The 24,986-nt window shown below is 36.4% G+C and overlaps 2 protein-coding genes and 1 pseudogene across 7 annotated transcripts in view; 2 read left to right on the top strand and 1 right to left on the bottom strand.

Annotated features, from left to right (window-relative positions):
* MFS9 (major facilitator superfamily transporter 9) overlaps nt 1-24,986 on the top strand; it is a 514,330-nt gene that overhangs the window by 221,357 nt on the left and 267,987 nt on the right. The window lies entirely within an intron of this gene.
* Nucleotides 226-4,598, top strand: LOC105424896 (uncharacterized). The gene is made up of 4 exons (XM_089084602.1): nt 226-1,951; nt 2,286-2,533; nt 2,705-3,147; nt 3,283-4,598. The coding sequence occupies exons 2-4, from the start codon at nt 2,305-2,307 to the stop codon at nt 4,252-4,254; spliced, it is 1,644 nt and encodes a 547-aa protein (XP_088940728.1). The 5' UTR covers nt 226-1,951; nt 2,286-2,304; the 3' UTR covers nt 4,255-4,598.
* LOC148934627 (uncharacterized) lies at nt 4,518-17,393 on the bottom strand (annotated as a pseudogene).

Raw genomic sequence — 24,986 nt, forward strand, 5'->3', positions numbered from 1 at the left:
ATTTTTTTAAGTAGTTTCATGATAATTATTAACTTAATAATTATTAATATATTAATATATTTTAGAAACATAAGTTATTTAGATTACAAGACATTACAAACATTAATAAACATTATAATTACTTTAACGAAATCTTTTCGTTAAAATCAAATATTTTTCAAGATTTTAAAAGAATTATATTAAAGGATCGTCAATTCTGTCATAATATTTTGTTTTTGGAATACATTCCTTAAACAAAAATTTAATAAACTGAAACTTTAGAAACATAAAAACAAAATAGAAAGCATTTTATTAGATAATATAGCAGTTTTTATTGTTTTGTACTTTGCAATAACGCAGTACCACAAAGTAAAAAAAATATTTTGTTCCGGAGAAGGAAGACCAACTGTTTTCTATATATTTTGATGTGCTGAAACCGTGCAGAATTCGTTTCTCAAAGATTCGTATCATGCTACATTTATAAAATACATACATAATACGTGGTAAAAGAGTTCAAAATCACATAATTCACATCGTAAATTAAAATAATGCAAATTATAAATTCTTATCTACATAGAATCGTAGCTATATACAATAACCATAAACCTGTGATGGCACCACTGCCATCTAATGCTTGTGCAAGCCCCACGCAGCGTACACCACTGCCTAATGCACTCGCGAATTCCCCGCTGCGCACTGTCCCATCTACGTGGGTGGTCTCGACACCTGCCGCTAGGCGCCGTCCGGCCGAAGTCAATTGTTTTCATGCAAATAGATTTCGACCGGACAATGTGTAAAAAGGGGAGCACGCGACTCCTGAGACACATTCGGTGCTCATCGAGGCAAGTGTGCAAACGCTATCGCTCAGATGCAAGCCAAATGCTCGTTGAGCCAACGACAAACAAGTCAATGCTCCGAGACTTTCTCAACCGCATAGGCCGCATTTCGGCCGCATCTCGATCACACGGGCCGCATCTCGGCCGCACGGGTCGTATCTCGGCCGCATCTCCGCCGTACAGGCCGTCAGCTGAAAAAGCCGCATCACAACCGCACAAATCGTACCTCGGTTGCACAGGCTGTCGGCTGCAGAAGCCGCATTGTGAACGAATGTGTCGCATCTCGACAGCACCTCGGCTGCTGAAGCCGTCGGCTGAATAAGCCGCACCCAGACCGCATACGTCATATCCAGGCCGCACAAGTCATCTCTCCACAGAAGTCAACTCCTCCGAATAAACTTCCCTCCTTGGACCATTACACACTGTCAACGCATCTTTGTAAATACACACTTCTTACGCGAAACTCAGTACATACTCAGTACAGAGCCGTAACTTTAATACAATGATACAGACTTAATTTCGTTAACTCGCGTCATTCCGATAAACTACAGCGCGTTTAACTCAGCGCATACGCAATAAATTTCGCAGCATTCAAGTCTTTTAAATATTTATTGTTAATTAATCAATTTTGTTATTAATTAATTTATCTTTGTTAATAGAAAATTGATAAAATAAGCGTTGAGCGTTTCGTTCCACAACCTTCACACATCTTTATCCTAAATTACAGGGTTGGTAAAAAAACTTGTTTTTTTTATTTTAAACAAAAACGTTGATTTTTTTGTTTAGGACATGTTTTTTTTGTTTTAAACATGTTTTTAAGTAAAGTAAGAAAAAAACATATTTTAAACAAAAAAACATGTTTTAAACAAGCAAAAAAACACTTGATAGCTTTGATCTATGTAAACATTTAAATTTTTCGCTAAAGTTAAATGTACCTATATACCGTAACTATAAACCGTAACTGTAATGTAATGTTTGACCACTTGCGTCGCTTGATTCGACGTATGGCGCATGAGTTACTGACTTTTTATCGCTGTGAGCGTGCAAAATATAAACAAAACAAGTTGATTCAATTTACAGTTTACAATTTACAGAGTATTTATATACTAATAATACTGCAACTCAACACAAAATAGGTAAGTATAAATGACAATAATGCAAGTATGTTATTGTTGTTAGGTTAGGTTGTTAGAGTTCTCAGTTGTGTTAGTGTTTTCAGTTCTATAATTCATTATAAAATTATAAATGTAAATGATAATAAATTATCTTAATAAAGTAAATTATCTTAACATCGACTCAAATGGCCAATTTATTGAGAAATTAATAAATACACAACGTTTCGATCCTAGATTCGAGTCTTTTTCAAGTGAAATCTAAAACAAATAAATGATAAATACTAGTTGACTATTTTCAATAATTTACTTATATTCTTGATTCTTTTTGTCAGCTTTTAACAAGTTCAGTTTTTAGATTTTGCAAATATAAAAAAATGACAGGAAGGAAGAAAGATCCAACATGGTGTAATTTCATTGAAATTAAAGAAGAAAATAGACCTGTCAAAGCAAAATGTAAAAAATGTAATAAAATTATGGTAGCATTGGTCGCCAGAATGAAGAAACACGTAAAAACATGTAACACCACATTAATTAATGTTGATGTTGATGAGGATAGTACTTCTGACAGCAGCAGCATCCGTTCGCGGTCCCCGTCTTGCATAAGTTAGTATGTAATATAACATATTCTATTTTCTATTTAGTAATTCATTAGTATTAAAGCATTTTTTTAACATTGACTATCTAATACTACCTATCTAGAATAATTTTCACGTATCTTTTAACTTTTCTTTTGATTTTTTTATTTTAATTGAATTTTGAATTTCTTTTTTACAGCAGCAGATACTTTACCATCATCATCATCATCAATATCAAAATGTACAAAATCCATATTCATGCTAACAGAATCCAAATTGAGGTCAACGAATACGAATATAGAATCTTTTGTTATTAAAACATCAATTGCAAACAAGAAAAAATTTGACATACAAGTAGCTAAATTTATTTACGCCACAAACTCGACCTTTAGACATGTTGAACATCCAGAGTTTATAAAATTAATATACTTATTGCATCTTGGCTATAAACCGCCTTCAAGACATCAAATCGCAAATGAGCTATTAAATGAAGTTTTTGACTCAGAGTTGATAAAAGTAAAAAATTATGTACATGGAAAGAATGTATGTATGGCTCAAGATGAGTGGAGTAACATTCACAATGATTCTGTTTTATGTATATCAGTGACTGATATCATTGACGAAACTGTGCATTTATACTATTAATACCGAAGGTAACAGCCATACAGCAGAGTACTTGCTAAATTTGGCAGTAACTTCAATCAAAAGTTGTCAAAAACATGGTTGTAGAGTTAGAAGCTTTGTGACTGATAATGCAGCGAACATGCGTAAAATGAGAGAACAATTGGCAAATGTGAAGAACTTGGCATGCCTGATATTATTACTTATGGATGCTCCGCACATATTTTAAATCTTCTTGCGCACGACATTGAAATTCCAGGAATCAAAGAACAAGTTAAAACAATTATGAAATATTTTCGAAACACGCATTTTGCTGCTGCTAAGTATAAAGAAGCAGGTGGAAAAGCTTTAATAATGCCACAAGATGTTCGATGGAATACTTTGACCGATTGTCTGGAATCATATATTAATAACTGGCATATTTTGTCTAAAGTTTGCACTGATAATCGAGTAGCAATTAGTCCGGATATTTCATCCAAAATTAACGATGTGAATTTAAAAGTGAAAGCAACGGACTATTTGGAAAAACTAAAAATAATTTCAGTCGCATTAGACAAAATTCAACGAGATTGCTGTACAATTGGTGAAGCCACAGAAATTTGGATCAAAATAATAAATCATTTTAAACTTCAACATAATTTTTCAGAATCTGATCTTAAATGTGTTCTGCAGCGTTTCAAAATGGCAATGACGCCTGCACATTATTTAGCAAATTTGCTAGATCATCGATTTAGAGGACTTCAATTAAGGGAAGAACAATTAGATGAAGCAATGGAATATATCAATTTGTATCACCCTGCAGCCATGCCTGACGTAATATCTTATCGAGCAAAAACTTCTCCATTCAAGTATTATCTTTTTTCTGAAGAATCCATTAAAAATGTTAAGCCAATAACATGGTGGCTTGCGTTAAAAGAAAATATTAATACTGTAACGTTTGATTTAGCAATACAACTTCATACAGCAATTGCTTCTTCTGCTGGTATAGAAAGGCTGTTTTCAGCTTTTGGTTTAGTGCACACAAAATTGAGAAACAGATTAGGTGTAGAAAAAGCTTCAAAATTAGTGACAATTTTAAAAGCACTCAATAAAAAGGTTGACAAAACTGAGATTGAAACTAGTAACTAGTAACTGTGGCTATTATATTATATTCTTTATTAATGTATTACATTATATTATTATATATTCTTTTATTCTTTATTACTTTATCTTATTTTGAGTTTTTGAGTTATTAATTTTAAAAACTTATTTAATTTTAAATTTTAATTAAATTAAATTAATTTAAAAGTAAAGTATTATAAAGGCATTATAAAAGTACCCAATATGTAATGACAGAAATGCAATTCCAATATGTATTGTTACCATTTATTTGTCGTTTTCGTACTTAAATGTTTATTTTTTTTCTTTAATTAAAGAAATGATATTTTTAATTTTTGTTATTTGTAATTTGTAATAGATAATATAAAAGGTCAAATGCAATATCTTATAATTTAGTTTTCTTTACAGTTTATGTATAGATTATGTTCAGTGATATCTATATGTATAGATAACATATAAATTATAATTAAAAATATTACAAATATATAATATATACATAAAAAAACTAAAAATACTAAAACAAAAACCTTATTGCAACATTCACGTCTATTAATTTTTGTTTGTTTTTATTTTTCTTTACAGTTTTTTTTCCAAATAATTGAAATAATTATGTTTTAATTGCAATGTTTAAAACAGTTTTAAACAACCGTTTAAAATTGTTTAAAACAAAAATGTTTAAAACAGTGTCCACTGTTTAAAACAAGTTTTAATCAAAGTGTTTTAAATATATTGTTTAAAACATGACAACCCTGCTAAATTATCAGGTTGTAATAATCATATAATTAACTAGAGCCTCTCTAAGTCTTCGGTGATTAGCATGAATTTCATTAAAGCTTCAGCGGCAACGCCAAAGCAATCAAACTTCGAAAAATCAACTAAATTAAGTTCCTTGAACCCTCAACTCATAAATTCTAAATCCATACATCCCAAACCCAAAATTTATAAATTTTAATATCAAAAGTAAGTTAAAAGTAAGTTAAAAGCCATGATTAAACTGAAACTCATGACCATTTTCATTAAATTTTGATTACGCCTTTTCAAAGAGTTATCACAAATATCTCACAAATCAAAATTTATCCATAGCAATTTTTTATTTGTTTTAACTACTAATTTGTAATGAACGTTACTTGAGTTTTGGTTCTTACTATTTTTTAGCGAAATTTTATTCCCCAAGTTTCCCATCAGTCATTATACTAATTACAATATGCAATAAATTGTATTCTGTCATTTTCAAACAGTTATTCTCACGATTTTATCTCTCGAGCAAAAATTGCTTGTATGTAATTTTCTATCAGTCGTTTTAATAACTATGATTCATAATAAATTGTGTTCCGTCATTTCGAAACTGTCGTTCTCACAGACGACTATTTCTTGGGCGAAAATCAATTGTACTTCTCGGTGCAACAAGGAAAAATTTGAGATTCGGTCCGCCTAGAGGATTGGAACTCACGAGAAGCGCTGGTAGGAGTACACGAAAAACTTGCAGTAACATTCACTATTCTTGTAAATGCTCTTTATTTTCCCGTTATTACAAATTATTCCTCTCATAATAATTATAACTTCCCGTAGATAATACCTAATAAAATTACCTTTTAAAAAAGATAAAAAATAACGCCAAGTTCACGCGCTCGTTTTCTTATTTATATAAAAGAAAGAATTTTATACAAAAATTTCCATCTACAAAAATCTTTTTAATAATAAATTTCATATTGGTATAAAAGTGTGATATGAAGAACTGGCGTCAATTTCTAATTTAATAAAATAAAAAGAGCTTTACATTGAAAAGAGCTTTACATTTTATTTTATAGTTCATTTTTATTTGAAAAATCATTTCATTATTTCTACATTTCTACTATTTCTAAAAAACATGATATAAAAAATTCGCACAGACTTTTAATTATATGAAGTAGAAAAGAAACTTTGCAAAGATGAAAAAAGATGTTATCAATCCAAAATTAATGTCAATTTGTAGTTGCCAACAAAATTTTATTGACTTATTGTGTTTATATAAAAATAAAATATAAAAGAAAATTTGATGTATAAGAAAAAAAAGTATTAAATATAATACTCTTATATTTATATATTTTCAAATTTAATTATATAGATTATAATTTATTACATACAATATTTGAAGTTAGTTACATATTATACTTATATAAGTATACAGGGTAATTCAGAACAACCGTTTGTCCTTAAAATGTCATATTCCTGAGTCAATTCTAGGATGATTTTTCCTCTACCAAATTTTTATCAGAAGCTTAGTTTTGTTGCACCGCTCCTACTTATCTTCTGTTCGCAGCCCGTAATTCGCAAACTGTTTTCCCTTATTATTCAAAAACTAAGCTTCTGATAAAAATTTGATAGAGAAAAAATCGTTTTAAAATCGTTTCAGGAATATCACATTTTAAGGACAAACGATTGTTTTGAATCACCCTGTGTATCTATAATATGCAGGGTGTCTCGTAGCATGTGTAACATCGTTCGTCAGAAGGTAGACGGAAGCGAAATAAATGAAAATATCTTATACCATTTTGCGATATTCGCAATAATTTTCGAGTTATTAAATATTAAATTTGCACAAATAAAAGCGTGCGGAGAGAAAACGCTCGCCCGTCTGACTCGTAGGATGAACAAGAAGCGTGAGCGGCAGCTACTATCCTTCCTCTCGCCGCATACGCTCCGCCCATCGTCGAGCGCTGGCCATTGTCACGCTGGGCCGTCCTACGGGTCGAGCACTTTCTTCCCGCGCGCTCTTATTTATGCAATTTTAATATTTAATAACTCGAAAATCATTGCGAATATCGCAAAATGGTATAAGACATTTTCGTTTATTTCGTTTTCGCCCTCGTTCTACCTTCTCACGAGCAATGTTACACATGTTGCGAGACATCCTGTATAATAATATAATATATATAATTATATACATATATTATACATTATAAATATTTACAAGTATAACGTAGAATAAATATATGTATGAGAAAACGGAAAAGATAATGATATCATTTATCATCAAAAGTATACATCAACGTTGAAATGCTTATAATTTTTCAAAATTATTGAAATTGTTGAAATTATTAAAATTATTTTTCTATTCAATTCTTTATAAAGAAGTAGATAATAACATTATAGGTACCTGAATATTTCTTTGTCAAATATAATAATTGATGGTTTTGAAAAAAAATCATTTATATATTATTGAAAACAACTTAAATTAATTATTTTCGCATCTTTTTGATTAATTACTAATTGCAATTTATTTTTGAAAAATGTTACGTATATTTTCAAATAATCTTTTCAGATGTTTTTAAAGCTTTCTTAATTATATTTCATGTCGCGAAATATAATATTATATTAAGATATAGATAAGACTATGCGTATTTTTACGTTTCATAAAAGTTTGTTTTTCTTATTTCATTTTTAGATAAATGTGTAGATAGTGTACAGAAATAATTAATTGATTCGTTATTCTCATTGTTTTATCAGCAAAATTTTTGACAAGATAAAAGAATGCTGCATGTTTTGATGTAACGCTTTGCGACAATCGCGGCAATTTCCTCCGCGCTCTTTCTTTCTTGCATCTCTCACTAGCATGACAGAGGAATATCAACATGGAAAACAAAATACATTCGCTAATATCGGTATTCATTTATTCTAATGTCTCTTCTGACTTTTTTCTGACAATCAATTATTCTTGTGCAACTATGGCTGAAACATTGGATATAGTTCATTGTGGCTGCATTATTGTGGAATGTGAAAGTGTGCGTGAAATTGCACGTCGCATTCCATGCAGTGAGACAAATGTGCGTAAATGGATTAAGCGATGGCAAGAGGATGGAGCGGAAGGATTAAAAGATAAGCTGGCACACAATCGTAGTTCGCGATTGACAAATAAGATATAACTTTAATCAATCAGGTAGATCTTGATCCTTCCAGTATCTCATTCCGTAAATCAAGATCCGTAAATTAAATTTACAAATATCTAAGTGAACAGCGCAAAGGCGTTTACACAAAGCGAACATTGCTTACGCAAAGCGAAGTGCATTGTTATCGTGCTGTACGAAAAATTTCTCTAACGAGAAAACATCGCGATGATCATGTTGCCTTTGCGCTGCACCAATTAAATACCGTAACACTTGAAGATTACAGGACTGATGAGAAGGTATTTTGTTCGGCGCATGATCGACGATTACGAATGTGGAAACCTGAAGACCATCGTTTTAATCCTAAATACGTAATTCCTCACGGGCGCATCACTTGTGCTATGTGGGGATGGATAAGTGCACATTGTCCGAGAGAATTTAAGTGTCGCCACATAAGGATGTTTTCGAATATATTCTGGAAAACGTGTTGCTCCCTAGCGTTCGAAGAATATATATCGAAGAAGATATGTCAACATTTCGACTAGTTCAAGTCTATAGCGCTATGTATAGTAAAAGACTTTACCCAACATCCAGAAATTGATGTTCTCGACTAGCCAACCAAATCTCCGGATCGCAATTTAATAGAAAATGTTTGGGCAATAATTGCAAATTCGTGGGATTTTAGAAATGAAAAAACGAAAGAGCGTCTAGTTGCGTATGCGAGGAACATATGGGAAAATTTAAGGTGTAAGCCTGAATTTTTCGCACATCTAAACGGTTCGGTAACAGGTTATAACAAGTAATTGCACAAAAAGGATACTGGATTAGGTACTGAATCCCAGTATCATTTAAACAGTTCTTTTCAGAACCATTAAATGGTTCTTTTCAGAACCACTAAATTGTTTGACAAAGGAACATACCTAGCACAATTATATATAATTTTATTATAGACAAAAGGAAAAATTCTGAAAAACGAATAGTTCAACATTAATAAATGATCCATCTCTTTATCTTTCCTCTTCATACTCATTTATTCTATATAATATTAATTTATTCTACATAACTGTAAGTATATATTAGGTGTACAAAAAAGTTCTGAGCCTTTTTTTGTAAAATTCAATCTTGATTCAAAAACAAACAAAAAAATATTAATCAGCGAAATATTCCTTGTTTGCATCAACGACCTTTTGTCATCTTTTGAGTAGCTTGCGAATTCTTTGACGATAGAAGCTCACCGACTTCGAAGCGATAAAGTCATCAATGCATTTTCGTATCTCTTCAAATCTCACGAAATGTGTATCAGCCAAATGATGCTGCAGCGACCGGAATAGGTAGTGTGGCGGCTTGGTGTTGGAGGAGCGTTGTCCACGATATGAAGAATTTTGATGACGGAAAAAAGATGTTGGCCGCGGTGGGATTCGAACCTAGGTCCTCAGGTGTATGAGTCTCGAGCGCTCCCACTGCGCCATGCGGGCCACGGTGCTTTTTCGTGTATGTTTCTGCTAGGTATTAGTTGTGTGAGCGGGGGACCGCCACAGTAGTAATCGGAAGGCGCCATGTCTGGGCTACGCCGCGTGCGGGAGAAGTTCCCAGCCTAACCAAAGATATGGTCCTGAGTCGCTTTCGCAATATGTGGTCGAGCATTGTCATGAAGCAAGATCACTTTACGATGTCCTTGGCCAGTAAATGGCCTCTTTTCTTCTAATGCATCACTCAAATTGGTCAATTGTTGTTGGTAGCGGTCTGAAAAGATTGTTTCACCCGGTTGTAACAACTCGTAATACAACACACCTTTCCAATCCCACCAGATACAGAACAAAACCTTCTTGGTGTGGATATTGGGCTTTGACGTCGATGTCGAAGGGTCAACTCATGATTTTCTATGTTTAGGGTTATCATAAAGAATCCACTTTTCATCGCCTGTAATGATTTTGTGCAGAAAATCTTTTTTCCGGAACTTTGAAAGCAAAGTGAGTGCAGTGTCACGCCGACGATTTTTGTTGTCTTCGGACAATTCATGCGGAACCCATCTGCCTTTCTTCTAAACCTTTCCCATTGTATGTAAACATATGGAAATGGTTTGCTGCGTAACGCCAAGCTGTTCTGCAAGCTCCTTTTCAGTTTGCGCAGAGTTTATATCCAGCAGTGCTTGCAATTCGTCCGTTTCAATCTTTTGAGGGCGTCCAGCACGCGGTTCATCTTCAAGACTGAAATCTCCTTGGCGAAATTTTTGATACCATCTTTTACATGTAGTATGACTTACAGCGTTCTCTCCATATACAGCACAAATCATTGCAGTGACTTCAGCAGCATTTTTCTTCAGATGAAACGCGAAGTGGATGGAAAATCGAATATACTTTTTTGTTATTGCCATCGTGAACACTACTGATTTTTGAGATTATGTGTATCAAACACCAAACCGTATGGCATTTTAGAAGGTCAAATGTTAACGCTTTAAAACCGCAAAAGGGCGGGAAGATATATAAAATTTAAATTGTTATTTCGGTTGTATGAAATCTAAAGCTCAGAACTTTTTTGTACACCTAATATTTATATAATATATAATTTTTAACGTAACATATTGTTGATGGCTCGCTCGAATTTTTGTTTTATCAAGAACCAATTAAATATTTGACAATGAACCAGAGCAACCTTTTGCCAAGATACCGTTGCACTAATGTATAAGGCACTAGAAATACTTACACTCAGGTTACCAATTAATAAAAGGAGCAGGAGATGAGAAAAAGAAAACAAGGAAAGAAAAAGCAGAATGACGAAATAAATGTCTCCTTTCCAAAAAAAATCAAAGGTTTAATTTGCAATAAGTTAGAAACGCGAAATGCGATACACAGATCGAAGATACTATAGAAGAAAAAAAATTAATTATCCGCAAAGATCGATACGAAAGTGATACATGAGCGTCCGACTGGGGCTTTGCCTACGCGACGAGTACTCGACACCCGCTCAAAGCTCGGAGACCATGCCAGGCCGAGATGCAAGAGGAAGAAAGTTAGGAGTAAGGCATGTCAAATTCCAAAATCGTTTTTATGCATACGATCATTACACGAGCGCGTAAACGCTGCGAATCCAGCCTCAGTCGAGCAAGGCCGCTCGAAACACAAGCGCTATCGAGATGAGCTCCCAATCCGGCAATAGCGCGCACGCGAACATAGCGACCGCCTTACTGCGATGCAACAACAAACAAAATTAATATTTAATTGAAATTAAATTTTAGGTTCGTTCCTTAAAGAGATAGGAAGACGAATTATATCAGACGAATAGCGCTACTTCCTATTCAGATACAATAAAAGAAAAACAAAAAAAATGAATAGAGTCGCTGACAATAGATCATCCAACGCTAAATTTTGATACATAAACAATAGTTTTGCACATAAACAATAGTCAGAGTTTGCACGTAAACAATAATCAGAATTAGCAATATAAATCGATCAGCTTCCTTGTCTATTGGGCGAAACGTTGCTCGATGTTGATCGGTAGGTAGTTTGATTAGTTTGACCACAGGCCTGGTAAATGTGGAGGTGGAAGTCTTCACTGTGGCGACTCGGACTAAACCGTCCAATCCGGGATGAACATCAACTATAAGTCCCAGTGGCCATTTGGTCGGAGGAGCAAAGTCGTTTTTTAATATTACAACGTCTCCCTTTTGCACGTTAGGCTGAGGCTTCAGTCACTTGTTTCACAGTTGTAGATAGTGAAGTACCTCTTTCCTTCACCTGCTCCAAAACGAATCGCATAGGTTGCCCAAAAATCTTCAGCGATTCAGAATCCTAGTCGGAGGCGAAGATTCCATTGATTCTGGGTACGATAATAGTGATGATCCGACCAGGAAATGGGCGGGAGTCAAGGCCGCGACCTCTGTCCCGTCGTTGCTTAAAGGGCAGAGAGGCCTCGATTCAGGCAAGCTTCAATCTTGGCCGCGAGCGTAGAGAGTTCCTCAAAAGTCAATGTCGATTCTCCGATAACTCGCGTGAAGTGATGCTTGAAGCTGCGTACTGCAGCCTCCCAAAGTCCACCAAAGTGGGGAATTCTTGGAGGGATAAATACCTAATTGATGCCCTGAGCAGCTAGCTTGCCAGTTAATTCTCTCGTAAACTGGGAAGACTCGTTGAATAAGTTCCTCAGTTCTGTTGAGGCGCTCTTGAAGATTGTCGCGTTGTCCGAATAGATAGTCGAGCAGGCTCCGCGTCGGGCGCAGAACCGAGAGAAAGCCGCAAGAAAGATTTCGGTAGTAAGATCCGACACGATCTCGATATGGGTGGCTCGCATAGCTAGGCAAACAAAAATAGCGACGTATCCCTTTGTAGTTTTCGCACCTCCCCCTGAAAATAGTACAGAAATGGGTCCTGCATAATCCAGTCCAGTCAAGGCAAAGGGACGAGCCGGAGTAATTCGCTCGATTGGTAGGAGCGCCATTTGCTGAGTCGAACTCTTTGCGGCGAATCGGGCGCATGTAGTGCAATGGCGGAATATTCCCACTACTAGATGATGTCTACGGATGATCCAGAATGCCCGATTGAGATGTGATAGCATGAGCTGTACACCACCATGTAGTGTGATCGAGTGTGTCTCCTCCACGAGACGCTTGACAAAGATATTGTTCTCAGGCAGGATAATTGGATGCTTCTCATTGTACGCCAATGAGGAGGCGTACAACCTGTCACCTACACGAATAAGTCCTTAGTCGCACAGGAATGGACTGAGTCTCAATAAACTGCTGCGACGGTGGACAGGTTTGTCAGAAACCAGTTGTTGGAGTTCATAAGCATAATGGCAAAGCTGAATGGCTCTGAAGCAAGCGATCCTAGCCAAGTTCCACTCTTCCGCTGATAAGACATCTCGGCGAGTCCCCTTTCTCGGCTTAGGAGTGTTAAAATGCCATCGACAGCAATAGTCGATAATGCGAATTATCTTCGAGAAATGAGAGAACCGATGAAGAGGCGACAAACTGGTGGAGTCAGTGGACAACTCGGCGTCGCTCTGCAGCTTTTCTTCTTGAATGATGAATGATTGGGCGTCTTCCGTTTGTGGATCATTGGACGAGGGTACGGCTGGCCAGTCAGTCTGCGACTTGGTGATTCAGCTAAGACCTCTCCACTAAATCTGATAGTCCGATAATTGGGATGGGGTGAGGCCCTGTGTGGCGCAGTCAGCTGGATTGTCAGCTGACCTTATGTGATGCTATAGCAAGGGGAAACGAGGTGACGATTTCACTTGTTCTGTTCGCAACAAACGTTTGCGAATGTGGATGGGTGACTCTTGAGCTACTTCAAGACAACCCTCGAGTCAGACCAAGAGTGGACTTGGTTTGGTTAGTTGCGGAGGTTAGTCAATAAGTGTTTGGCCAGACGAACCAGCACGGCTCCGCAAAGTTCCAATTGAGGCAAGGTTTCTACCTTGGCCAACTTAGTCTTAGCTATCAGCAAAATTGAGTCGCCGCTGGGTCTCACGGCGTAGATGGCAATCGCGAAGGCTCGTTGTGAGGCGTCTGCGAACCCATGGAGATGTCAAGTGTCATTCTCCATACAGTCAAATCATTGAGGAAATTGTATCAGTGAAATGTCAGACAACGAGTTGTGGAAGTGCGACTATCGATGAAGCAACTCGCCTTTTACTGGAGTGGCCCAGTCCAGATTGTTTAGCCAGAGATCTTGCAGGAAGATCTTGGCTGTAATTATAATAGGTGCCAATCAACGTAATAGATCAAAAAGTTTAGCAATTTTTGACAGGATTGATCATTTAGTAGTCTCGGGAGCGCGTGTTGAACTTGACACCTTAAAAGAAAAACACTCCACAAAGGGAAACCATTTTAGGCCTAAGATTGATACAATCTCATTCAAGTTAACTACTTCAGTCATCGAGTCAAATCTCTGCAGGAGACTCGGATCATTCGATGTCCATTTCTCCAAGGATATGCCTACAGTAGCGAGAAGCTAAATTAGCTGATCATGACATACGACGGCGTCGGAGATACTATCGCCTCCGGCGAAGATGTCATCCATATAGATTTGGTGACGTAGAATCGTGGCCGCTTTCGGATGAAACCGCTCCATCATCTGCTAACTGTTGAATGACGCGCAGAGCGACAAACGGAGCTGGAATAGTGCTATAAGTCACGGTGACAGCTCGATAATCCTGAATGGGCTCGTTGACGTTCGAGCGCCATAAGATTCACTGCCAGTTGACGGATGGACTAAGATCTGTCGAAACATTTTCACTGTATCTGCTACGAAAACAATTTTTTGAAAACATCAGTTTGTAAGTACTACTGAGACATCCTTCTGAAGTTTAGGACCTGGCAAAAGAAAATCGTTAAGGGAACGACCACTCGGAATCCTTTGCGACGCGTTGAAGATAACGGATTTTCTTTGGATTGTCTGAAAATAGCATGATGAGGCAAATAAAAATTTGGTCTACTTAGTTCTGTTAGATGAACGATTTCCATGACTTAAATCTAGGTACTCTTTTATGAAGGCGTGATACGCTTCCACGAGAGGAGCATTTCATCGAAGTCTCCTCTCAGAATGCATCAGACATGCAACAGCGATGTTTCGCGAGTCAACGAGAGACGGTACTTGAGTAATGATAAACGAACGACGAATCTATTATCCTTGTTGCGAGTGCACGTCTTCACGAAGTAATTCTCACAGACCTGTTCGTCTGGAGTCAATAACTTCTCCCTGGAAATTTCCTTGATTTCCCAGAATTGAAGGAGAGTCTGAGAGAGGGTAGGTTCAGTGTAGGTGGAAAGACGCAGACTTGAGAATGATGACAATCATAAGTTGATGAGACTGAACCGATCAATATCAATCTGAAAATTGTGTTCTGGCGACTGGGGCTCCAGTTGGACCGCGAATTAGTCCTTCTAGAGTGATATCCGGATAGACATCCGCACCGAGTATACAGTCCACCTTGCTTGGCTTAACAAACGAGGGATCTGCGAGATCGAGTCCTTGAAGATGAGGTCAATTACGATAACGGATCTTGCTCTTAGGCAATAAGCGAGTAAGTTCAGGAAGAAATAAAGCCGAAAGAGACAGGCAGAACTTTTGATCATGGTGGGACTTCAATTGTACGTTTACCTCCCTTAATTTGGAAGTCACGTCGGCCCCCATGCCGACAACCGAAATTGCAACCCTTCTCGAGACTAAACAGAATTGAGATGCAACCCGTTCTGAAAGAAATTAACGCTCAGCGGCAGGATCTATCAAAGCACGGATTATCGACGAGTTGTCATACAAATCGACAACGATGATTTTAGCGGTGGCTAGTAACACGGCTCCTCCGATCGAGGCAACATGCGAGCCGATTGTATTAATTGAATTATCACGAAACGAATCACATGGTTCAGAAGACAAAGCTTGACTGTCATCGACTCGCAGCTCAGCGTTCTTAGAACTTTGATTTGGTTGAGAGCTTGAGCTTTTACGATGCAGTTTTGTGTGATGCTTACCTTGACAAATCAAACATCATTTCGACATGGAACATTTGTCAGAAATGATTCTTTTTGTAAACAGTTCAAGCAAAGTCTTTTCTTCTTACAGTAGTCCAGACGCTGCGGTTGTGTCATAGACTTAAATTTGTTACATGCGTAGAGATAGTGATTTTCATTACAAAGAGGACATTTGAGAGCCGATTTAGATGAGGTAACTGTGTTAGCGGAATTGGCAAACGCTTAGACTTGTTTAAGACTTGACAAATTATGATTGTCGCGATGATCATTGCAGTCTGAGGTTGCGCGAGCCTGTTTCAGTGATTGAACTCGTCGTTTAAGAAATTTATTTAAATCAGAATAAGTTGAAAATCCGTCTTTGCTTTCTTGCGAAATTTCCTTTTGCTTTTGCTCGAAGACTTGTTCAATTTTCGCAGAATGCAATGAACTATCCAATTATCATAATGCTAAACGGAACAGTCCAAATCTTTCAAGGCGCGTACAACTTCTTCCGTTCGATTGATAATTATATTGAGATCTTGCAAGACCTTTCATGATTTAACCGCTGGGAGTTGAATGAGATTTTCAAGATAATTAAACAAGCGAATAAGAATTGTCATATCGACGAATTAATTTCTCTCATGTTACGTTAAAATTTGCATCCGTAATTTCAGTGCCATTGAGCTGCTGAGCGGCTTGTCCTTGCACTGTATTTAATAAATTTCGCTGTAATTTCGCCATGTTCGATATTGATGGCTTGTCTTTAATCATCGAACAAAATCTCTGCTTGAAGAATTCCCACTCGTCATGTTTGCCCGAAAAGGTAGGCAACGAGAAGACGGGGAGCGAGAATACATCCGAAATAAGCTGGGGATGAGTGGATTGCACTGAAATTCCTCTATTACCCGATACAGACGACGCAGCCCTCAGCTCGGTCATGTCATCTTTCAAAGTTGTCTTTTAACATACGCAGACTTGATCGAAATAATTCTTCACGAAGTAATCATGTTCAACCAATTCTTTCTCAGATTCTAGTAAGGAATTATGACGATCTAAGAATTGTGTCCAGTATCTTTCAAGAAGCTCTAAACGAGACTTGAAATACGAAACTGTCTGCTTATCTGCTCCTCTTTTTTGCTTCGTGTTTTTAATGAAATTAACTATTGTTGGCAGTAGTAATCTGCGCGCATAATTTGGGTCGGACATGTTACTCTCGAAAAATCAAAATCAACAGTCGAAGGAGGTGCTCGATTTAGACAGAGATAATGCAACGAATGTATGCCGATAAATAACTTGAGTGGTACGCACTACGAAAAGGATTCAATAAAAGCAAAGCGCATAAGTAAAATGACAGAACTTAAACAACGAGAATCTGAAAAACGAGAATGAAAAGCAAAATGTCTTAGTTAGATAGGTCTAGCGAGTTTCCGCGAGTTTCCGTTTCGAAACAATAACATACGCGGGCGTTCAATCGTGAGAGCGCGAAGCTCTTAATAGAGAGAGAGAGAAAAAGAGAGAGAGAGGGAGGGGAGAGAGAGATAGGGAGAGAGAGAGAGAAAGAGAGTACTTTATCGTGCTCGAAGCGTGATAGAATGAAGACGGAAGGGAGACAACAGAGGAATACTCGCTCTTCGCTACCTCCCGTCTCCTCTCTGCCTCACCTAGCGGCTCTCTTCAGATGTGACGATAATGGTGACATTGAGCTTCATTTCAATTCGATGATTTTTCAATAAATTTTCACAGTCAACTGAACCACTCTCCTGTCAAATTTCTGTTAATAGCTCGCTCGAATTTTTGTTTTATCCAGAACCTAAGATACCATTGCGTTGATGTATAAGGCATTAGAAATGCTTACACTCAGGTTACCGATTAATCGAAGGAGCAGGAAATGAGAAAAAGAAAACAAGGGAAGGAGAAGCAGACTGGCGAAAAAAATGACTCTTTTCCAAAAAAACAATCAAAGATTTAATTTGCAACAAATTCAAAACGCGAGATGTGATACACAGATCGAACTACTGAAGACGAAAATTAATATCCGCGCAAAGATCGATACGACACGGGCGCGTGAACGATGCGAATTCAGCCTCAGCCGAGCAAGGCCCCGAAACGCAAACGCTATCGAGATGAGCTCCCAATCCGCGTCCGGCAATTTATAATTTATTATATATGTGTTCGCGCATGCGAACACATATATAATAAATTATAAATTTATATACTTATCTGAAAAGCAATATAAAACGGATATATAACTTACTATATGGATATATGTGTTGTGGCCAGATCTACAACCAATAATAAAATAACAATAATAAAAGTAGTCCGCATGGCAACAAAATTAGGTCGCATGAATCTCGAAAAGTCTTTCGAAAGACGACACAAATGTGTGACCGCCGAAATTGCGACCAGTCTTTCGAAAGACCGTAGAAATGCATCACGCGAGAACATTGCGAAAAAGCCTATCAGCAAATTCCTAAATTTGATGATCAAACCGAGCGTAATATTGATTAATCAATATCACGCAACCGATCGACGCAACCGATCAGAATGCTGATCGGGCATCGATCAAACTATATAACCGGTTACACAAGGCGGAGTCGCTGGAGAGTCAAAAGTAAAGAATAACATGTCGTTCGGAATCATTATTATAAACATCGCGCAAGATATTACAAGAGCGCAGCGAAGTTCACGCGAGCCGTACTATCAGCGTCTCAGGTGACATATTCGGTCGTCGGCCGCCAGAGTAACGCGATACGCGCCGAGCCGCCCGCCGACGTTTAACCGTGTGTAAAGTAATAAAATAAGAAATACTAATCTCAAGAATTTGTGCATTTATTAAATAAACCAATTAAAATAAAGAAAGTGTGTTAGTGAATTCAAGAAGGTCCTTACATTCTTTTGATCCTGCTCGGAGTCCCAACTCCTTAGGCTTAACGAACCCGACTATCTCTAATATTATCGTTGTAGCCCATACGGGGTACAACATATGTATAGTTGTATATATAATGAAAAAAAATATAATAAAATTCAACTCAATATTCTTTCTTTAAAATTGAAAATAAAATAATTGGATACTTAAATATATTTTATGATTGCTTTTACTTTTACTTTTATTTTTATTTGTAACGATACGCCTCCCGCACATCGTTACTTGTAATTGCGACCGGGCTCCGCGTCCGCTACCGAACCGCACACCGACCGACGCGCGCGCCCGAGATACTGAACGCATCGACCATTGCGCGCGTAATCGAACACGCACTCATCACGTGCGTGTCAAACACCACCGACGACTCGCGCTATTTTGTTAGTGCAAAATAATAGACGCGGCCGAGTATAAACCCGACCGATCCACGATAAAATAACCGATCCGATCTTCTGACTTCCGATACCGAAAACCGAGCATTCTTGATCTCCGCCGAATATACTCGATACCAGATATCATCCATCTACAAAAGTGAGAAAATTGGGACAGAGCATTCTCAGTCTCCGTCAAGCATATTTGGCTCTCGCTTTCTCCGAGACGGAGCATTCTCAATCTCAATGCTTCCTTGCTAACAATACGAGCAAACTGGGGTGGAGCATTCTTAGTCCCTGACAAGCATACTTGTCACTCGTTCCTTCTATCTTCCACTCCGAGACAGAGCATTCTCGGTCTCATCAATCTCGCCAGTACACGAGCACACGGGACGGAGTATTGTCTCCGACAAGTATACTTGTCTCTCGTGTAAAATCCACGAATAGGAGCGAGCCTTCTCGTTCCTGACATTCGCATATCAACTGCGCGAAAATACCGAATAACGCGGCACGCACTGCGAGCGCTATCGACGAATTACCGCTCAACCAATCACACGCTTACGCCAGGGGGCAAAACGCTGAAATTGGGCACGGGCACCCCGTCTATTGTGCACATCTCAAAAGCGTATCTAATATTTTTAGTATCTTGGGATAAAGTTCCGCATTTCACACTTACAAAAATAGCGTTGCGTGTATACGAGGGTAGTCTGAAAAGTTTTGAGCCTTAACATGAAGATGATGTTACTCGTCAAAATCATTCTAGTACTACAATAGTATATGCTTTGAAAGACTTTTGTGAAAATTTCAGCTATTTTGGACGCTCAGTTGTTGTTTGATAGTCGTTTGTGTCAGTCGATGTCAGTGTTTTTGTAAAAATGGAAAAAATTGAATATCATGCTGTGATTAAATTCTTACATTTGAAAGGCAATACGCCTGCGCAAATTAAAATCGAGTTGGACGCTGTTTACGGGGATTTGCCACCGCAAAAAGATGGGCAGCTAAATTTAAACGTAGTCGTATCAGCTTGGCTGATGATGAGCGTTCGGGCCAAAAACTGCGACCACCACTGATAACATCGAAAATGTTCACCAAATGGTGCACGACCGTCGAATCAAGATTAGAGAGAGAGCAGAGGCTATGGGCATATCGAAAGAACGCATTTGTCATATATTGAAGAATTGGATATACTCAAGCTATCCGCGCATTAGGTGCCGCGCTTGCTCACTTTGGACCAAAAACGAATTCGAATGAACATTTCCAAGGCCCTGTTGGAACGGTTCAAGCGAAACGAGTCAGATTTTTTGGGTCGATTCATAACTGTAGATGAAACTTGGATCCACTACTACACTCCAGAGACAAAAGAACAATCAAAACAGTGGACTGCAAAAGGTGAACCTGCTCCGAAAAAGGTGAAGACGGTTCCATTAGCTGGGAAAGTAATGGCGACTATTTTTTGGGATAGTCACGAAATTGTGTATATCGACTATCTTGAAAAAGGTAAAACAATAACGGGAGCGTATTACGCATCATTATTTGATAAGCTGAAGGCAGAAATTGCAAAAAACGGTCGCATTTGAAGAAGAAGAAAGAGCTATTCCATCAAGACAATGCACCTGCTCACACTTCGGCGGTCGCCATGGCCAAAATTCACGAACTGCACTTCGAATTGGTTGACCACCCACCGTATTCATCAGATCTGGCCCCCAGCGACTTTTTCCTGTTTCCTAAGCTTAAAGTTTTGTTTGGAGGACAGAGATTTTCATCGAACGAGGAGATCATCGCATACGTAAACACCTATTTTGCGGAGCAAGACGCCAACTACTATTTGGAGGGGTTAAAGAGGTTAGAGTATCGATGGGAAAAGTGTATCGACTTAAAAGGAGATTATGTTGAAAAATAAAACTATATTTGACCGAAAAAGTACTTGTTTTTATGTGGGCTCAAAACTTTTCAGACTACTCTCGTACGAACGATAGTGTTTTAAACTAGTACTTGAATCTTTGTAACATCATAAAATTTTTTTATAATAGTTTAGCTAAACCGTTTAAAGAAATATGCAAAAATATATTGTAATATATAGAACTTAAAATGCATAAGTTCTTATGAATTCAACTTATATCTAGTTAATTTTTTTATTAGTCAAATAAAGAAATATGCCCTAGCATATTTTGATTATAATAATAATAATAATAATAATAAGCATTCATTATAGGAAAATTTTAATTCAAATGCTTATCTCTATTTTTAAATATTGTAAGTTGTCAAAATTTGTGCTAAATTAAAAATTGTGTAATTAATACATTTAAATATGTTTCACGAAAATTTAAATATAACAAAGAAATAAAACAATAATATAAACAATAACAATATATTAAAATATAAACTTACAATACAATTATAAAATTATAAATACATATCACGTTTAACAGAACTTAGCGCTTAAAATTTATATTTTTAAATCTAGAAGAATAGTCCTTTTTCTGCGAAGAAAACTTCCAACAATTTCAAAATAAACATCTGCTAAACATTAATATGCTAAACGCTCGAAATAAAAGAAAAACAATAACTAAGCAAGAGTATAATCAAATTGTCTCTTGTCTAGAACAGTCAGACACATTTGCGATTTTGTAATTTAACATAATGGATAATCAAAGTAGGAAAAGAACTTAAGTTCAAGTTTGGGCAGTTCTTCATGGGAAGAGAAGTATTCATAATCAAGCATAATAATCAAGCACAATGTTTGATCTGTGAACCATTATAAATTTAAAGAAATATAATGTCGAAAGACATTATAACACAAAACATGGAGCTACTTATGATAAGATAGAAGGTTCGGAGCGAATTCAACTTTTGCACGATTTAAAATCAGTTGTTTCCAACAATAAAATAATTTTCATAATATACATACTATTATAAAATTAGGTGTACAAAAAAGTTCTGAGTTTTTTTTGTAAAATTCCATCTTTATTCAAAAACAAACAAAAAAATATTAATCAGCAAAATATTGCCCGTTTGCATCAACGATCTTTTGCCATCTTTCGGGTAGCTTGCGAATTCCTATAGACGATAGAAACTCACCGGCTTTGAAGCGATAAAGTCATCGATGCATTTTCGTATCTCTTCAAATCTCACGAAATGTGTATCAGCCAAATGATGCTGCAGCGATCGGAATAGGTAATAATCGAGAGGCGCCATGTCTGGACTATACGCCGCGTGCGGGAGAAGTTCCCAGCCTAACGCAAAGATATGGTCCTGAGTCGCTTTCGCAACATGTAGTCATTGTCATGAAGCAAGATCAATTTAGGACGTCCTTGGCCAGTAAATGGCCTCTTTTTTTCTAATGCATCGCTCAAATTGGTCAATTGTTGTTGGTAGCGGTCTGCCGTGATTGTTTCACCCGGTTGTAATAACTCGTAATACAACACACCTTTCCAATCCCACCAGATACAGAGCAAAATCTTCTTGGCATGGATATTGGCGTTGGCGTCGATGTCGAAGGTACCAGGAACCCAAGGGTCAACCCATGATTTTCTATGTTTAGGGTTATCATAAAGAATCCACTTTTCATCGCCTGTAATGATTTTGTGCAGAAAATCTTTTTTCCGGAACTTTGAAAGCAAAGTGAGTGCAGTGTCACGCCGACGATTTTTGTTGTCTTCGGACAATTCATGCGGAACCCATCTGCCTTCCTTCTAAACCTTTTCCATCGTATGTAAACGTACGGAAATGGTTTGCTGCGTAACGCCAAGCTGTTCTGCAAGCTCCTTTTCAGTTTGCGCAGAGTTTATATCCAGCAGTGCTTGCAATTCGTCCGTTTCAATCTTTTGAGGGCGTCCAGCACGCGGTTCATCTTCAAGACTGAAATCTCCTTGGCGAAATTTTTGATACCATCTTTTACATGTAATATGACTTACAGCGTTCTCTCCATATGCAGCACAAATCATTGCAGTGGCTTCAGCAGCATTTTTCTTCAGATGAAACGCGAAGTGGATGGAAAATCGAATATGCTCTTTTGTTATTGCCATCGTGAACACTACTGATTTTTGAGGTTATGTGCATCAAACGTCAAACCGTATGGCATTTTAGAAGGCCAAATATCAACGCTTTAAAACCGCAAAAGGGAAGATATATAAAATTTAAATTGTTATTTCGGTTGTATGAAATCTAAAGCTCAGAACTTTTTTGTGCACCTAATATAAAATATGCTTTTTTTACTGTAATCAGTTTTAATTTAATTCATTATATTTAATTATATCCGGTAAAAAATTTTTCGTAAGGACATATATGCATATAAACATGTATAAATATATAAAATATAAATATAATGTATAAATATATACATATATATATATATATGTGTGTACATATGTTCATATTAATTTCCTTCCTTTGTAAAATTTTTGTTTGATATAAAAAAAATAATAATAATCAGAAGACATTGTCATTGAAAAAATTTGTCGCCTGCCCAGAAAGCGGGGATGTCAGATTCGATTCCTAGTATGAGATAATATTTTTCGTTGTACACATTTCATGTGAGGAAGATATCGAGAATATCGAGGATTTTATTAATTGGGGGGTGTTTCGCGAGTGTTCGCAATTTAGCAAAAGAAGTATATCGATGTTTAATCGAAATTTAAATATTATAATTTAAAATCATATATAAACACTAAGATCTAGCTTCGCCGCGTAAAGCCTGTTTTCTCAATAGTTTACATAAAAAATAATTAAAAGAATGAATAATTATTGTTTTTTTACTAGTGAAATTTGAAAAAATGAGAAAACATCGCTCATATATAATCATGTTTATGTTAATATTTTTTTATGACTGAAAGAATATATATGATTACATATGGGCATTTTTTTTTATTCTCTCAAACTTCATTTTTTGTAAAAAATATATTTATGTACGTCATGTACATTACGTACATTTACGTATGTATGTATGTATGTATGTATATATATATATATATATATATATATATATATATTACATGTATGTATATATATATATATATATGTTTTTACATAAATAATTTTTTATCAGGTACATTACATTTAATAAAGATATTATTCTAATACAGGAAGAAGAATCGGAATTAAGTAAGCCTGCAGTATGCCAGTTACAAAATTGCTCATCTTATTGCACGTGAATCACGTCCATTTAGCATTGGTCCATTTGTCAAACAATGTTTAGAAATTGCCGCAGAAACAATATATTCTAATGATATTAATAAATTTAAATCAATTAGTCTCTCTTCTCGAACTGTAGTATGTCGCATTGAAAAATTAGCTGAAAATCTCGAGCGACAATTGGTACTAAAAGCAAACAATTTTATTGCTTTTTCATTAGCTGTCGACGAGAGTACTGATATTATTGACACTGCACAATGGCAATTTTTATTCGTGGTGTGGATAGCAACCTCTCTATTACTGAGGAACTTTTAAATATAATACCTCTGAAAGGTACTACGACTGGAGAAGATATATTGTTTAGCGTTGAAGAAGCAATAGAAAATCTATCTTGGGATAAATTAACTTCAGTTGCTACTGATGGTGTTGCAGCAATGATTGGATACAATATGGGCTTCGTAGGACGTTTAAAGTCTAAACTTGTGCAATCAAAACAAGAAATACATTCGATCCATTGTATCATCCAAGAGGCATTATGTGCAAAAAGTTAAGTCTTTAAAGTATGACGAAGTAATGAAAATTGTAAAGTTGTAAATTTTATTAGAATTACTGGATTGAATCATCGTCAATTTCTCATCGTCAATCGCGAATTTTTATCTTCTTTAGAGTCAGATTATACCAATATCTCCTATTTTTGCGAAACACGATAGCTTAGTCGAGGTAAAACTCTTCAGCGTTTCTTTCATTTACGCGAAGAAATAATTATATTTTTAGAAATGAAAGATAAGTCTGTGCCTGAACTATCACAGCCTTCCTGGATTGCGAATCTCGCCTTTCTTGTGGATCACTAATCATTTAAATACATTAAATTACTCTTTACAAGACAAAGATAAATTAATTATTCATATGTTTGATCAAATTAGATCTTTTAAAATGAAACTTAATTTATGGAACAATCAATTTCAATCTCAACAGTTGTTGCATTTTTCAAATTTATTATCTGTTGCCATGCACATTCAAGATAAGCA

The sequence above is a fragment of the Pogonomyrmex barbatus genome, unplaced genomic scaffold (assembly GCF_055798465.1).
Source record: "Pogonomyrmex barbatus isolate J1 unplaced genomic scaffold, ASM5579846v1 scaffold9, whole genome shotgun sequence".
In the NCBI taxonomy this organism is placed as follows: Eukaryota; Metazoa; Arthropoda; class Insecta; order Hymenoptera; family Formicidae; genus Pogonomyrmex; species Pogonomyrmex barbatus.

Coding starts and splice junctions, on each gene's coding strand:
- LOC105424896 (XM_089084602.1), top strand. CDS start 2,305: ATGACAGGAAGGAAGAAAGATCCAACATGGTGTAATTTCATTGAAATT. Junction 2,534..2,704: donor GCGGTCCCCGTCTTGCATAA/GTTAGTATGTAA, acceptor TCTTTTTTACAG/CAGCAGATACTTTACCATCA. Junction 3,148..3,282: donor AAACTGTGCATTTATACTAT/TAATACCGAAGG, acceptor GCGTAAAATGAG/AGAACAATTGGCAAATGTGA.